At 41.2% G+C, this 17,602-nt stretch overlaps 1 protein-coding gene across 1 annotated transcript; it reads right to left on the bottom strand.

Annotated features, from left to right (window-relative positions):
- Positions 1 to 549: 549 nt before the first annotated feature.
- On the bottom strand, positions 550 to 15,945 carry LOC311137623 (caveolin-1-like). The gene is made up of 3 exons (XM_084172127.1): positions 15,718 to 15,945; positions 14,578 to 14,748; positions 550 to 2,741 (listed from the first exon to the last, which is right to left on the bottom strand). Exons 1-3 carry the CDS (start codon positions 15,751 to 15,753, stop codon positions 2,400 to 2,402), a joined length of 549 nt encoding a protein of 182 aa, XP_084028253.1. The 5' UTR covers positions 15,754 to 15,945; the 3' UTR covers positions 550 to 2,399.
- Between the last annotated feature and the right edge of the window lie 1,657 nt (positions 15,946 to 17,602).

Genomic DNA, 17,602 nt, shown 5'->3' with positions numbered 1-17,602 from the left:
GAAGTCCTCTCTCCCTCCACTTTGACTGAACCAAGTTATCCACCTATCCTCGAGGGGAGGATGGGGGTCTCAAACAGAGTTTCTAAAACATGTTTTATTACTTGTATTTTCTAAAATATTATGCCCAGTTCACGAGGCCCCTGATGATGTGAGACCTGAGGCAATTGCCTCTTCTGCTTAATGGTAAGTCCGCCACTGGTAGCCTCAACATCCAGTGTTTATACCTTAGGGATAGTCTTCTGACCCAGCTCCTCTTTGGAACAGTCTGCAAGTGTGAGCAGCAAGGAGGCCTACATAAAATGGTTGTCTTTTTAAAAGACTTAAACCATCGGGAAGGTGAGCAAAATGAATCTTTATAGGCTAAAGTGTCTCTGTGTTTGTTGTTATTTTGTATGTTGGTCTATTTGCATAATGTAGTCTAACATCATATGGACAATGGACAAACGAAGGTCAGTGTCAAATGACAATAAATCAGCTCTCCTCAATGAGAGACTGATTTACAAACCAAAACAAATCTAACAAACAAGCATCACAAGCATTACTAACAGATTGGATTATATTACATTTTAATGTGCACAGCGTGATGTGAGATTGTACAGTAAAAGCAAGGGAAGGAAAATGTCATTTTAATATAAAAATACATATGACCTTTTTCATTCAATCAAGCAACGTGCTAATATTTACCATCCTCACAGAGAGCATGTAGGAAAAACGTGACAATCAAAATGTGCTTCCCAAATGGCACCCTATTCCTTATATAGTGCACTGTATAGGGAATAGGCTGCCATTTGGGAAGCAAACAAATTGAGCTTCATGTCAGTATAGAACAAAAACATGCCCCCATTCGCTATCAAACAGCAGTGATTTCAGAGGTGGGAGACCTATTAGCTGATAGTCCTTGGTTGGCAGTGTCGACAGCACAGGTGTCCCGGCGGCACCTTAATTGGGGAAGATGGGCTCATAATAATGGCTGGAACGGAATAAATGGTATTGAACACATTCCATGTGTTTGATACCATTCCATTTACTCCATTCCAGACATTATTATGAGCCGTCCTCCCCTCAGCAGCCTCCTGTGGTCGACAGTCAATAAACAGAACTCTACACCAGACCAAACTATTCAATCAGGGATTAAACTCAAAACTCATTGGGGAATAAAAAAAAGAAATGAAAAAAAAGACATGACAATGCAACTCAAAATGTGCATACATTGGGCAAACAAAGCACAAGATCCCTAGGTGTGAATGCAATGAAACAAAGTTCAAGTGATATTTCTCTGAGATTCAAAGGCAAACATTCTCCGTCACATAGAAAAACAGTATATACCATGAAGGCTGTTTCGATCGAAGACTTGATTGTTGTCATAGAATTTCGTCTCTCTTGCTTGGATTGGAGCTGGAACAGAACAGAGTGTTGATGGAGAGAGTGATTTTGATATCATTATGTGGTACTGGGCTGAGTAGAATGCAGGCTCTGTGAGCGAGGTTGTCTTATAGCTGTCTGTCTGTCTGTCTGTCTGTCAGGGCATACAGAATGACAGCAGTGTGTTGGTTGGCTCGGTGGCTTTGTAGAGGGGTGGTGATGCATGCAGAAACAAGGGCAGGTCCAGTGTTTCAGACTGGGAGGCAGGGCAGGCATAGGGGGGTGGAGGGTGTGAGAGGGGGTCAGGTGGGGGTAGGGGGACTGAGAGGGTTTTGGCTCTAGGATTTTGTGCTGTGTCAGGTGGGATTTGTCAACTCTCTCCAAACAGGCATAGGGATATCCCTTTCCTTTCCCGCACCCAAACCATTACCCTCCCAAAAATAGGCACACAAGCCCAGCAGAGAGGACACCAACATCCATCATATGAGCCTATCAATCAATTAACTAACTAATCAAATCAGTCAATAATTCAATCAATCATACCCTTCATTCAACAAGCTATAATCATAGAGTGGATCACACAACATTTCGGAACAATGGAAGGAATAATGGAGTGGGGATGGGGGTGGGGTTAGGGGGGCTAGCGTGGTGGTGCTCCTGCAATGATAAACAACCCTAACAAAAAAACTAAATAAAAACAAAGACCCCAAGGAATGACCCTCGACATAATCCTGTGTCCCTGTTGGTTAAACCAGCACTGGAGAGAGAAACCATCGTCGTCGAGGGAGACGGAGAAAGAGCGGCGGGACCAGGTGCTCTCTCTGTGACTCTACCCCCTCAACGCCAACATCCCGCCCACAGCTCTAGAAATGTCTCACCTCTTCTTTTATCAAAAAGGTTGCTCCCTCTCTTTTATTTCTGTTTCTTCAGGTCACTTCTCTCCCTTTACAATCTGTTATGGTTTCCAGCCCTCACCTCATTCCCACCATCCTCCCCTCATCCTCCATTACTTTTCCTCTTCTCCTTCATCCTCTTCTCTACACCTCCTTGGTGGTGCTGATGCGGACGCTGCTGAAGCACTTGCCCATGGCCTCAAACAGAGGATCGCAGAAGGTGTGGATGCAGATGGAGTAGACACGGCTGACACAGTGGATCTCGATCAGATAGCTCTTGATGCAAGGCACCACTGCCCAGATGTGGATGAATGACAGGATGGCGAAGAAGATGCCCCAGACCAGTGCCAGCGGGATGCCCACCAGGGCGGTGAGGAGACGGTAGCACCAGTACTTGGTCACCGTGAAGGTGGTGAAGCTAGCCTTCCACACGCCGTCAAAGCTGTACGTCCCTGCAGGCTCGGCGATCACATCCTCAAACTCCACCTGACGAGAAAGGAGAATCACTGAATCAATAATGGTAAATTAGACAGCCACAGTCAAAGCAACTAACATAGATAAAGAATATAACCTATATCTAAAATTTTTGCATTTGAGTTCAATATCTTCTCATTCATTTGTGCAGATGTTCTGAAGTTGCACAAGACATGAGGTACACATTTTACAAGAGATTTATGCTTCCTCATAGTGACTGGTACGGAAGGTCAAACCAGGTCAACCTCCCACACACACACCCCCACCCCTCTTAACAAACATTTTAGTGATGCCCTCCTTGCCTCTGTACTCTCTCTACCCTCCTAAAACATATTTTCACAATTCCTGACAGACAGAGCTGATACAAAAGACAGAGCCACAGTGCCAGAACTGTCTGAGTCAGAGGGCAAATAGACAGCACCATATTCCCAAGATGGTGCAACACTAACCAGTTTCTCACAGCAGGAAAATAATAATCCTGCAGCAACAGGACATTTGAATTATTGTGTGGATTATAATTCATGGACATTTTTATAGGGGTTGATAATTTTTTTGTTAGGGCAAATCAAATCAAGAAATGTTCTGCAACAACAGGGTGATCAAATGAAGATCCCACATCTGTACATGAAGACTCTAGTCAAGAGTGGGCGGATGGGCCCCAGGTAAACCATGAAATGTATTTATTTTCAGTGTAAAAATACTTCTTAGGTGGTCGACGGGTTTGCTACGTGCCTCCCAAGTACCCATGACCACATAGACGTTTTAGTGCAGACTGTAAAGTGGAAAAACACACACGCATATTATACACACACACGCATGCTAGCACACTTGCTCTCTCTCGCTACCTCACTACCCCTCTCTCGCTACCTCTCTTTCTCTTTCACTCTCCCCTTCGCTACCAGGCCCATGATAGAGCAAATATTTATTTTACAGTTACTTAATTGCGTGTATTTTGTCTGCGAGAGAAGTGTTGCTGTCAGAGGGTTTAGCATCACCTGTATCTAGTGCAGAGTAAAAGTGCATTTTCGATATCAAATTGAACGTTTTTTTCAGGAGACATTCCTACCAGTTCTTACTGTGTACACAAGGGACTTCCTAAACTGAACAGGCTAAACTTATAGCATAAAATAACAGTTGGTGGTATAGCCCTGCAATATAAATTGTATCATTCTTTTAAGCCACAAAACCCAGCAACGTCCATTTAATTTTCCAGAGGCGTACAACTTGAGTACTGTACTGTGTGTACCCTTACAAAAAAAAGGTGACATTTGCAGTTTCACATGTGAAAATTGCGTTTTTACATGTGAAATGGTTGTTTTCAAAAAGGTTACCTAGCCTACCTGAGTATAATAATACAAGTGCGTTAAGAATAATTATTTATTATTTCTGAGCCATCCACTCCATTATTATGGTGTTGCATTGATATACATGTATACTTAGCGCTACCACTAGGTGGAGGCATTCGGTGTGTTACTGCTGCAGACGCGTGCCTCAGTTCTTTGTATGTCGCTCTGTGACAGTTTTTTCCGCTTTGTACGCATGGTTACGTTTTCAAAATCTAGAGATAACATGTTTAACTAAACTTTGTTTTTTGGTTTTTTTATAATGTATAATTTAAATGTTTTGACTGAGTGAAAAACAAGTAAGATTTTCCCATTTACACGACTACATCCAAGCTAAGTAGCTAGCTTTGTATAGAAGTCAATGAGAACAAGATGGCGTTTTGGATGATTTTTTATTTCCGTTATAAATGTTTTGGCAATTAAATAGTTTTATTTTTACAAACGACGGCTCATATTGAGTGTATTTACATGTACATATGAACCACACTAATGATATGTATTTTAGAAGGTTACTTTTAATGAAATGTGTATCTAATGTTCACATGCCAATTGCTAATCGCTAGCTAGCTCAATGATAGGCGATAGCTAGCCTACCATTTCGTCAAAAAAGTATTTGAATGTATTTGAAAATCTGTGAATGTGTATGCTATTGGAATTAATGTTAACAGATGCTTTCCTACAAAGAGATTATTTTTAATTAGAGCTGTCAGAGTTAATCAGTTAACTTGAGTTAACTTTTTGTAACTTTAGTGCACACTTTCTTTTTTATCGTAATTATTTGCATTGTCTGAAAGGGTTTGAAATACACTGAAAACATTGCCTATACAACAATGTGATCTCAAGACAAGTTGACATTGAGGTTAAAGAAAGTGTGCTTTATCAATTTACCTGATTTTGCTAACCTTTACTTTGGACATTTTACATATTTAGCAGATGCTCTTATCCAGAGCGACTTACAGTTAGTGAGTGCATACATTTTCATACTGGCCCCCGTGGGAATCGAACCCACAACCCTGGCGTTGCAAGCGCCATGCTCTACCAGCTGAGCTACACGGGACAACATTTATATAAAACAAATCTTAAATGACAGCTTAATTTGAGCAAATTCCAAATCTTGTGATTAACTCAATTACATTTTTAAACGTTTGACATTTTTCACGTGATTTGTTCATACGTGTGTTTATACAGTGCCTACGGAAAGTATTAAGACCCCTTGAATTTTCCCACATTTTGTTACGTTACAGCCTTATTCTAAAATGGATTAAATAACAACAATTCCTCAGCAATATACACACAATACTCCATAACGACATGCATGTCAGAGTGAAAACCAAGCCATGAGGTCAAAGGAATTGTCCGTAGAACTCCGAGACAGCATTGTGTCGAGGCATAGATCTGGGGAAGGGTACCAAAACCTTTCTGCAACATTTAAGGTCTCCAATGAACACAGTGGCCTCCATCATTCATAAATGGAAGAAGTTTGGAACCAGCAAGACTCTTCCTAGAGCTGGCCGCCCGACCAAACTGAGCAATCGGGGGAGAAGGGCCTTGGTCAGGGAGGTGACCAAGAACCCGATGGTAACTCTGACAGAGCTCTAGAGTTCCTCTGTGGAGATGGGAGAACCTTCCAGAAGGACAACCATCTCTGCAGCACTCCACCAATCAGGCCTTTATGGTAGAGTGGCCAGACGGAAGCCACTCCTCAGTAAAAGGCACATGACAGCCCGCTTGGAGTTTGCCAAAAGCACCTAAAGAGTCTCAGACCACGAGAAACAAGATTCTCTGGTCTGATGAAACCAATATTTGAACTCTTTGGCCTGAATGCCAAGTGTCACGTTCGGAGGAAACCTGACACCATCCCTACGGTGAAGCATTGTGGTGGCAGCATCATGCTGTGGGGATGTTTTTCAGCGTCAGGGACTGGGAGACTAGTCAGGTTTGAGGCAAAGATGAACAGGACAACGACCCTAAGCACACAGCCAAGACAATGCAGGAGTGGCTTCGGGACAAGTCTCTGAATGTCCTTGAGTGGCCCAGCCAGAGCCCAGAGCCCAGAGCCCAGACTTGAACCTGATCGATCATCTCTGGAGAGACCTGAAAATATCTGTGCAGTAACGCTCCCCATCCAACAGAGCTTGAGAGGATCTGCAGTGAAGAATGGGAGAAACTCCCGAATACAGGTGTGCAAAGCTTGTAGCGTCATACCCAAGAAGACTCGAAGCTGTAATCGCTGCCAAAGGTGCTTCAGTAAAGTATTGAGTAAAGGGTCTGAATACTTATGTAAATGTCATATTTCCTTTTTTTTTTTTTTTTTTGCTAACATTTCTAAAAACCTGTTTTTGCTTTGTCATTATGGGGTATTATGTGTAGATTGATGAGGGGGGAAAACGATTTAATCAATTTTAGAATAAGGCTGTAATGTAACAAAATGTGGAAAAAGTCAACGGGTCCGAAGACCAGAAGTATTTTTTCTCACGTTTTTTCACGTAATTTTTGTAGGTATTTTTTTTATGTAAGGGTAAGACACAGACACAGAGTTTTCATAATTTTGAATGGAAAATAAATGAGAGCTCTGTGCAGAATGTTAATGTAAATGTATTATTTTGGGTAATAAAATATGAATATTTTAATTGTAAGTGAGAGTGCCTATGTTTTTTTGAAGCCCAATTTAGAAAGACATAAACATAAGATCACAAGATGGAAAATATTTGGTATTAATAGAGGGTTGTTATCACAGTGGCTTGCTAAAGTATTCACCCCCCTTGGCATTTTTCCTATTTTGTTGCCTTACAACCTGGAATTAAAATGGATTTTGGGGGGGGTTTGTATCATTTGATTTACACAACATGTCTACCACTTTGAAGATGCTAAATATTTTTTGGGGTGAAACAAACAAGAAATAAGACAAAAAAACAGAAAACTTGAGCGTGCATAACTATTCACCCCCCCAAAAGTCAATACTTTCTAGAGCCACCTTTTGCAGCAATTACAGCTGCAAGTCTCTTGGGGTATGTCTCTATAAGCTTGGCACATCTAGCCACTGGGATTTTTGCCCATTCTTCAAGGCAAAACGGCTCCAGTTCCTTCAAGTTGGATGGGTTCCGCTGGTGTACAGCAATCTTTATGTCATACCACAGATTCTCAATTGGATTGAGGTCTGGGCTTTGACTAGGCCATTCCAAGACATTTAAATGTTTCCCCTTAAACCACTCAAGTGTTGCTATAGCTGTATGCTTAGGGTCATTGTCCTGCTGGAAGGTGAACCTCCGTCCCAGTCTCAAATCTCTGGAAGACAAACAGGTTTCCCTCAAGAATTTCCCTGTATTTAGCGCCATCCATCATTCCTTCAATTCTGACCAGTTTCCCAGTCCCTGCCAATGAAAAACATCCCAACAGCATGATGCTGCCACCACCATGCGTCACTGTGGGGATGGTGTTCTCGGGGTGATGAGAGGTGTTGGGTTTGCGCCAGACATAGCATTTTCCTTGATGGCCAAAAAGCTCAATTTTAGTCTCATCTGACCAGAGTACCTTCTTCCATATGTTTGGGTAGTCTCTCACATGCCTTTTGGCGAACACCAAACGTGTTTGCTTATTTTTTTCTTTAAGCAATGGCTTTTTTCTTGCCACTCTTCCATAAAGCCCAGCTCTGTGGAGTGTACGGCTTAAAGTGGTCCTATGGACAGATACTCCAATCTCCGCTGTGGAGCTTTGCAGCTCCTTCAGGGTTATCTTTGGTCTCTTTGTTGCCTCTGATTAATGCCCTCCTTGCCTGGTCCGTGAGTTTTGGTGGGCGGCCCTCACTTGACAGGTTTGTTGTGGTGCCATATTCTTTCCATTTTTTAATAATGGATTTAATGGTGCTCCGTGGGATGTTCAAAGTTTCAGATATTTTTTTATAACCCAACCCTGATCTGTACTTCTCCACAACTTTGTCCCTGACCTGTTTGGAGAGCTCCTTGGTCTTCATGGTGCCGCTTGCTTGGTGGTACCCCTTGCTTAGTGGTGTTGCAGACTCTGGGGCCTTTCAGAACAGGTGTATATATATTGAGATCATGTGACAGATCATGTGACACTTAGATTGCACACAGGTGGACTTTATTTAACTAATTATGTGAATTCTGAAGGTAATTGGTTGCACCAGATCTTATTTAGGGGTTTCATAGCAAAGGGGGTGAATACATATGCACGCACCACTTTTCTGTTATTCATTTCACTTCACCAATTTGGACTATTTTGTGTATGTCCATTGCATGAAATCCAAATAAAAATCAATTTAAATTACAGGTTGTAATGCAACAAAGTAGGAAAAACTCCAAGGGGATGAATTATTTTGCAAGGCACTGTAGGTGGAGCGGACAACCCCTGCCTAGCTCTGCTTCCTCCCACCTAAAGGGGTTTCATGTGTCTTTAATTGATTGAATTGAAATTGTTGCTTAATAAATCATGTTGATTTGGGGCCTTTGTTTGCACCCCGCCTGGACAATCTAAGGGAATCCCTGACTCAGCTACTCCATTGAGCCTGAACATCTTAATTTCCCACTATAATGTGCCTTCCACCTCCCGGCATACTGGAGAATTTGGCAGGGTTAGCTGGTGGCTGGTTAGCGAGCCGATCACTGCTGTGATGTCCGTGCGGCGTGGCTTTGGGTGTGTCTGCTCTGCCCAGCTTAGCCCCATCATGGTTTAACAGAAGGCTGCCTGGCTTTAGGCCCACTGCTAGAGCCACTCCACTCCATTGACTGGGCTATATAAAGAACTCAGCTTTATGAGAGGAAAATATTATATTCCCAGGGCAAACTCTGCATGGATTCCAGTGATGTTGATTCTTTGATGTGGTCAGTTGAGTGCAGCTGCCGACATTCTAACTATAAGATCACTGCTAAAGAAAGTCAACAGTCTACTGGTTCTGCAGAAGGAGAGTAGTGTGTGTGTGTGTGTTTGTGTGTGTTTGTGTGTGTGACTGTATGTCTGTATGTATGCGGGTCTGTTGTGTGTGTGTGTCCCTTACAAAAAAAAAAACATGTGAAATAGCTGTTTTCACATGTTGAGCTTAACTTTCACATGTGAAACCATATTTTCCACATGTATTACATTTAGAATTAACATGTTAACATCACCTTTTCACGAATGACATGTTTTCACCTCATGTGAATGGTAGTTTCAAAAATGTGTGGTTTCACATGTGAAAATCGGATATGCATTTTCACATGTGAAACACTTTCACATGTGAAAATCTCACTTTCACCTGTGGAATTGCAAGTTCACATGTGAAAATCAATTACATGAAAATCAATCATGTGAAAATCAATCACATGTGAAAATCTCACTTTCACATGTGGAATTGCATTTTCACATGTGAAAATCACATTTGTCGTTTCACATGTAAGAAAACTCCTCATGTGAAAATCTTACTGTCACCTGTGGAATTGCAAGTTCACACATGAAAAACAGTCACGTGAAAATCTCACTTTCACATGTGGAATTGGAGATTCACATGTGGGGTTGGAATAACGTTATTCTCCTCACATGAGTTGGGTTCCCTGTTATAATATTTACATATGGTTCTCTTCTCATATGACTGAACCCATTGAAAGGGGAAAGGCTAGTAGGAGAGAGGGTTTTGACTTGATTTATTAGGATCCCCATTAGCCGACGCCAATGGCGACAGCTAGTCTTACTGGGGTCCGACACATAACGAAAAATACATTACAGACAAAATACTTTACAATTGACATACATTTTAATACATTAACATGTAGTGTGTGTGTGTGTGTGTGTGTGTGTGTGTGTGTGTGCATCTATCAGTTACACATACATGTCAGTTCTTGCACACAACAAGTATGTCACATGGGGGAGAGGCGTTGTGCTGTGAGGTGTTGCTTTATAATTTTTTTGAAACCAGGTTTGTTGTTCACTTGCACTATATAAGATGGAAGGGAGATCCATGCACTCATGGCTCTGTATAATACTATACGTTTCCTTGAATTTGTTCTGGACCTAGGGACTGTGAAAAGACCCCTGGTGGCATGTCTGCTGGGTTAAGTGTGTGTGTCAGTGCTGTGTGTAAGTTGACTATGCAAACAATTGGGAATTTCCAACACATTAATGTTTCTTATAAAAACAAGAAGTGATGCAGTCAGTCTTTCCTCAACTCTTAACCAAGAGAGACTGGCACGCACAGTATTAATATTAGCCCTCTGATTACAATGAAGAGCAAGACATGCTGCTTTGTTCTGGACCAGCTGCAGCTTAACTAGGTCTTTCTTTGCAGCACTTGACCATATGCCTGGACAATAACAAGAAAAAGATAAAACTAGAGCCTCTCCCCATCTTTACAATGATTTAATCTATATGTTTTGACCATGACAGTTTACAATCTAAGGTAACACCAAGTCTCCTCAACTTGTTCAACAGCCACACCATTCATTACCAGATTCAGCTGAGGTCTAGAACTTAGGGAATGATTTGTGCCAAATACAATGCTCTTAGTTTTAGAGATGTTCAGGACCAGTTTATTACTGGCCACCCATTCCAAAACAGACTGCAACTCTTTGTTAAGGGTTTCAGTGACTTCATTAGCTGTGGTTGCTGATGCATATATGGTTGAATCATGCTTTGTTTAATGCCAGTGGCAGGTCATTGGTATAAATATAAAAGAGTAGAAGGCCTAGAGAGCTGCCCTATGGTACACCACACGTTTACATGTTTAACATTAGAGAAGCTTCCATTAAAGAAAACCCTCTGAGTTCTATTAGATAGATAGCTCTGAATCCATGATATGGCAGAGGTTGAAAAGCCATAACACATACATTTCTCAACAACAAGATATGGTCAATAATGTCAAAGGTTGCACTGAAATCTAACAGAACAGCTCCCATCTTCTTATTATTAATTTCTTTCAACCAATCATCAGTAATTTGTGTCAGTGCAGTACATGTTGAGTTCCCTTCTCTATAAGCATGCTGAAAGTCTGTTGATAATTTGTTTACGGAGAATCCCTTGGCCTGCCACTGCCCCTGCAGCTATTTTCGTGTTTCCATGTTTTATGAACGCAAAGTTCACTACTTCAAATGTAGTGCACTACTTTTGACCAGGGCCATAGGGAATAGGGTGCCATTTGGGAAGCAGCCTCTGTCTTTGTGGCAGCAGCTGTTCTGTTCCCACCACATACAACAGGTGGTTTTCACTATAGCCTACATTAGCGCGCTTTCAGCCAAGCTTTCTCTCAACAAACTCATCTTTTACATACAGTGCCTTCAGAAAGGATTTATACCCCTTGACTTATTCCACATTTTGATGTGTTACTGCCTGAATTCAAAATGGATTAAATATATGTTTTCTCTCACCCATCTACATACAATACCCCATAATGACAAAGTGAAAACATGTTTTTAGAAATTTTTGAATATTTATTGAAAATGAAATGCAGAAATATCTAATTTACATAAGTATTCATACCCCTTAGTCAATACTTTGTAGAAGCACATTTGGCAGCGATTATAGCTGTGATTCTTTCTGGGTAAATCTCTAAGTGCTTTCCACACATGGATTGTGCAACATATGCCCATTATTCTTTTCAAACATTTTCAAGCTCTGTCAAATTGGTTGTTGATCATTGCTAGACAACCATTTTCAGGTCTTACCATAGATTTTCAAGTAGATTTAAATCAAAACTGTAACTCAGCCACTCAGGAACATTCACGGTCTTCTTAGTAAGCAACTCCAGTGTAGATTTGGCCTTGTGTTTTAGGTTATTGTCCTGCTGAAAGGTGAATTAATCTCAAGAATGTCTGGTGGAAAGTAGACTTAACCAGGTTTTCCTCTAGGATTTTGCCTGTGCTTAGCTCTATTTTTATTTTATTTTTTTATCCTGAAAAACTCCCCAGTCCATAACGATTACAATCATACCCATAACATGATGCAGCCACCACTATGCTTGAAAATATGGAGAGTGGTACTCAGTAATGTGTTGTATTGGATTTGCCCCAAACGTAACACATTGTTTTCAGGACAAAAAGTGAAGTGCTTTGCCAATTTTATTGCAGTATACCTTTAGTGCCTTGTTGCAAACAGGATGCATATTATAGAATATTTTATTCTGTACAGGCTTCCTTCTTTTCACTCTGTCAATTAGGTTAGTATTGTGGAGTAACTACAATGTTGTTCATCCACCCTCAGTTCTCCTATCACAGCCCTTAAACTCTGTAACTGTTTTAAAGACACCATTGGCCTCATGGTGAAATCCCTGAGGGGTTTCCTTCCTCTCTGGCAACTGAGTTAGGAAGGACACCTGTGTCTTTGTAGTGACTGGGTGTTTTGATACATCATCCAAAGTGCAATTAACAACTTAACCATGCTCAAAGGGATATTCAATGTGTGTTTATATTATTTTTTTACCCATCCAATAGGTGCCCTTTGCGAGTCATTTGAAAACCTCCCTGGTCTTTGTAGTTGAATCTGTGTTTGAAATTCACTTGCCGACTGAAGGACCTTACAGATAATTGTATGTGTGGGGTACAGAGATGAGGTAGTCATGTCACTTTGACATTATGGGGTATTGTGTGCCAGTGACACAAAATCTCAATTTAATCCATTAAAATCAGGTTGTAACACAACAAAATGTGGAAAAAGTCAAGGGGTGTGAATACTTTCTGATGGCACTATAAGCACACAAAATGGGCACAGTGTGGTTTGTGTCTACTTTGGAAATAATTATTCTCTTTAATAACTCACTAATTTAATAACAGATGCGGTGTAACTTTTAAACAAGGACTGTGAGAAATGTTTTGTTCCAACAACAGGAAATTAGTAATATTTCCTCCATTCCAACACTGGAGCAAGGATGTTCCACTCTGTTCTAATGACAGCAGCCGCAGCAACATCGGCCCTCAGATCCTCAAAAAGTTATACAGCTGTAGAGCAAGGCACTACAGAGGGTAATGAGTGCAGCCCAGTACATCACTGGGGCCGAGCTCCCTGCCACCCAGGACCTCTATACCAAGCAGTGTCAGAAGAAGGCCCAGAAAATTGTCAAAGACTTCTGCCACCCAAGCCATTGACTTTTCTCTCGCTACCGCAAGGCAAGCAGTACCAGTGCACCATGTCTGGAAACAACAGGACCCTGAACAGAGTCTACCCCCAAGCCATAAGACTGCTGAACAAGACTGCTAAATAGCTAATCAAATGGCTACCTGCACTACCTGCATTGACCCTTTTTTGCACTAACTCTCTTGCACTGACTCTGCACACACACTGGACTCTACCCACAAACTCACACCTACTTACACTGACACCCCAACACACACATACACACCTCAACACACACATACACTTTCTTATACTTTCATGCATTGCATTTCTGTCTGTAATAAAGCCCTTTTGATGGGAAAACGAATTCTGATTGACTGGGCCTGGCTCCCCAGTGGGTCGGCTTGGCTCCCACGTGAGTGGGCCTATGCCCTTCCAGGCCCACCAATGGCTGTGCCCCTGCCCAGTCATGTGAAATCCATAGATTAGGGCCTAATGAATTTATTTCAATTGACTGATTTCCTTATATGAACTGTAACTCAGAAAAGTAATATTTTTGTTCAGTATACATAGCTACCTCAATTACCTCATACCCTTGCACATCTACTAGGTACTGGTACTCCCTGTATATAGTCATGTTATTTTTACTTGTTATTGTTATTCCCTATTCACTGTGTATTTATTCCTCATGTTTTTTTTTCCATCTTTATCTTTAACTCTGCATTGTTGGTAAAGGACCCATAAGTAAGCATTTCACTGTTGTTTATGAAGCATGTGACAAATACATTTTATTTAGGATATGCTCTGCTGCTTAGTCACAACTTTTACGCACGTGTTGAGCCCCTTCACAAACCTATTGTAAACCATTGTAAACAGGGGTCATGAACCCCGAAAAAGCTCAAACTGACATATAGTATAGGTTACACGCGAGAATGCTATGCGACTCACCACCCACTTCGCATATTTTCTGCTAAATGTTTATGCTATTTTTTAATCATTTAGGGTTTTTGTGAAATTATTGTATTCACTTAATTAGGCTACGTTTCTATTGTTGTTGCATTGTCGAGAGGTGAACCTGCAAGTAAGCATTTTGTTGCACTGTGTACTCCACTTACATCATGTGTTTCTGACCAATAAACAAACTTGAACTTGAACACACGCAGTAGGCTACATTGGTGCACACTTGACGCACGCAGCTTACTGTGCACATTTGACTGCTCCTACCCAATAATCGTGCAAGTGACATGGTACCATGCATAATAAAACAAATAGTTGATGTGTCCAAGTACAAACCCGCCTCACATGCAATATTGGAACTGAACTATTCTAGTTTACACCATAATTTCCATGACGCACTATTTGGTCAAATAATCATGCAACCAGACCAGTCCAATAAACTAAGTAAAATAAAGTAAATAAATATGTCCAAAGTGCGTAAAAATCTCGTCTACGGACTCGTTCGGATTTGAACTCACCTTGACAATGTCGTCGTTTAAGTACTTGGGGTCCCGGTTCACCAGGTCGATCTCTTTCGTGTGGATGTCCTGCATCGTCTTCATCCCGCTCATACTGTCGTTATCCATGTCTTTGTTATTAGGTTTGTATATGTTCCCTTGTTTCCTGATGAACGGCGAATGCAGAAATCCCTTGTAGTCCGGAGGGAAAGAAGAGAAGCGGGGGATAAGTTAGTGGAGAGACGGGTAGAGAGCAGAGGATAGCAGGACTGAGCGCACCAGAGTTAGCAGCCTACCCCAGCCTGAGATGGTTTTAAATGGGTACGGGAGTGCACCACACCCCTTAGTAGCAGATATCCGTCTCTCACCGCAAGGGGTCGTCACCAAGCGCTCACACAATACGTGTTAACGATGGTTATTAGGATGGCTGTATGCTCTGTACACTGAGAACCTGTCTCACATAAGGCATCGCAAGCATATTTTCACTCATGTAAACTGTCATCAAGTTTTACTGGAATGTGAATTTTTCGATTGACTTAGCTAGTCTAATAGAATTAGCATTCTAAGAAAACACAACTTTGACAAACTTTGTGCGCACATAGATAATTATCTATGTGGATTAAAAAAGAAATAACGCTCAGAATGTAAGAAGTGTAGTTTATTTATTTAATTTATTTATAGGGGACAATGCACATTAATCAACATCAATATTACAATAATGCAACATCCATGTAAATGTGCCGGTGTTAGCTAAAAGCTAATTTGCACCCATAGTCCCAGGGCAGGTAAGGGCAATTACACAGCCACAATATAAAATACTCACAAAACAATACAAAATACAGGTTAATAAATAACTGTAAATGTCTCATGCCAGTGCTAATGAAACGAGAGGGGGCTTGCACATTCGCCCAGTAGGAGCGGGAGTAACGTTCACAACTAGGTGCCAAAAAAGATAACTATTGGCAAATATGCTTTGGAGTTAAAATGTTTCCCAATTTTCCAAGGGCATTTTCGATAAATGTCAGAATGAGAATGAGCCAGAGAAACTTTATTGTTCACAGATGATGAAATATCTTCTAAAAACGTACAAATACATAATAAAACAGCTATACACCGAATATGATAGGACAGCAGTGTCCAGAAGAGAACCGAGAACCATACCTCGTCAGTTTCGCCGTCCTTGAGTCCGCCAGTCATGCTGTCCCGCGCCTGAAGTGCGAACAGACCAGTGTGTTGTTGAAGCAAGACAATATCAGTTTAACAGAGGAAGTAAAGCAACAACAGGAGGCGTATGGACTATGGTGACGACTTGGAGGGCTCCTCCGGGGATATTACCAAATACTGTCGCCTTATCTTTACGTTGCGCACATTGGAAGCACAGTTTGTTAAGCCGCTGTAGAGACCTAAGTGTAAATCTCGGCGCGCCTCTGCATGGACTGAATTAATGTGTTTCATATTCATTGAGCAGTCACCTGTGTACACTGTAAAACCTTTCCTGTTGTTTTTACTGTAACTTACAAGCAGCCAGTTGCCTGTAAGTTACCATAAAAAAAGGTACAGTATGTTACTGTACCATATTTTACAGTATCCAATAATGTTACTGTGATCTTTTTTGCTGTCGTTTTTATGGTAGCTTACAAGCAACTGTCTGCCTGTAAGTTACTGTAAAACAACAGTACAGTGCATTACTGTAATATTTGTATGGTAATTGTAAATAATTAATTAATGATGGATAAATTAATTAAATTAATTAAGGAGATGGGGTTTGCATTTTACAGTATTTTACCATAATTGTATGGGATTGGTGCCAGCAGGTTGGCCGCTTGGATTTGTGTTTACATATTACAGCAAATCAGTGAATACCAGTTTGGAAGCCTTTGTTAGGCCTCTAGAAGTGCAAGTGATATAAAATACCACACTTATGGCTCTGGTCACTCTAGTCTGTTTACATTCCTTTGTCTGATTCTCTGCCCAGGGCAACAACTCACCTTGGTTAAGAAATGACACAAGCCCCAGAGACACAACAGTCCTGTCCGGGTTGTTTTCAGCCTGGAGATAGTCTTTCGTATGGGTGTTCATGCATTGCATTCATTGTTTGATGGGTGGGGCACCACTAAAGACACTAAAACTTAATTGCATTTCCACCTCTTGATTTTAGGAAATCAGTGTGTGTGTGTGTGTGAGAGAGAGAGAGAGAAATTGCACCATCCAGTTGCCTAGAAGTTGACAGTAGCCATTCTCTAGGGAAGAGAACCGGATCAGTGGGAATCTACTGCAGAGTCAGCTGAGGTGTGTGAGACTATGCAAAATACATGCAAATGAGTCACAATCACAACACTGTCTTTAAGATATTTTAATGTCCCAAAGGAGAAAATTGTCTTTAGACACTGTACTGCTGTATACAAAGGAGGGAGACAGCTTGCTTTTTCTTACAGTGGGGAAAAAAAGTATTTAGTCAGCCACCAAATGTGCAAGTTCTCCCACTTCAAAAGATGAGAGAGGCCTGTAATTTTCATCATAGGTACACGTCAACTATGACAGACAAAATGAGGAAAAAAAATCCAGAAAGTCACATTGTAGGATTTTTTATGAATTTATTAGCAAATTATGGTGGAAAATAAGTATTTGGTCAATGACAAAAGTTTCTCAATACTTTGTTATATAACCTTTGTTGGCAATGACCCAGGTCAAACGTTTTCTGTAAGTCTTCACAAGGTTTTCACACACTGTTGCTGGTATTTTGGCCCATTCCTACATGCAGATCTCCTCTAGAGCAGTGATGTTTTGGGGCTATCGCTGGGCAACACAGACTTTCAACTCCCTCCAAAGATTTTCTATGGGGTTGAGATCTGGAGACTGGCTAGGCCACTCCAGGACCTTGAAATGCTTCTTAAGCCACTCCTTCATTGCCCGGGCGGTGTGTTTGGGATCATTGTCATGCTGAAAGACCCAGCCACGTTTCATCTTCAATGCCCTTACTGATGGAAGGAGGTTTTCACTCAAAATCTCACGATACATGGCCCCATTCATTCTTTCCTTTACACGG

This window comes from Coregonus lavaretus, assembly GCF_964263955.1.
Source record: "Coregonus lavaretus genome assembly, chromosome: 11".
Lineage (NCBI taxonomy): Eukaryota > Metazoa > Chordata > Actinopteri > Salmoniformes > Salmonidae > Coregonus > Coregonus lavaretus.
Note: the sequence above shows the minus strand (reverse complement) of the source record. Positions and strands in the feature narration are given on the sequence as shown.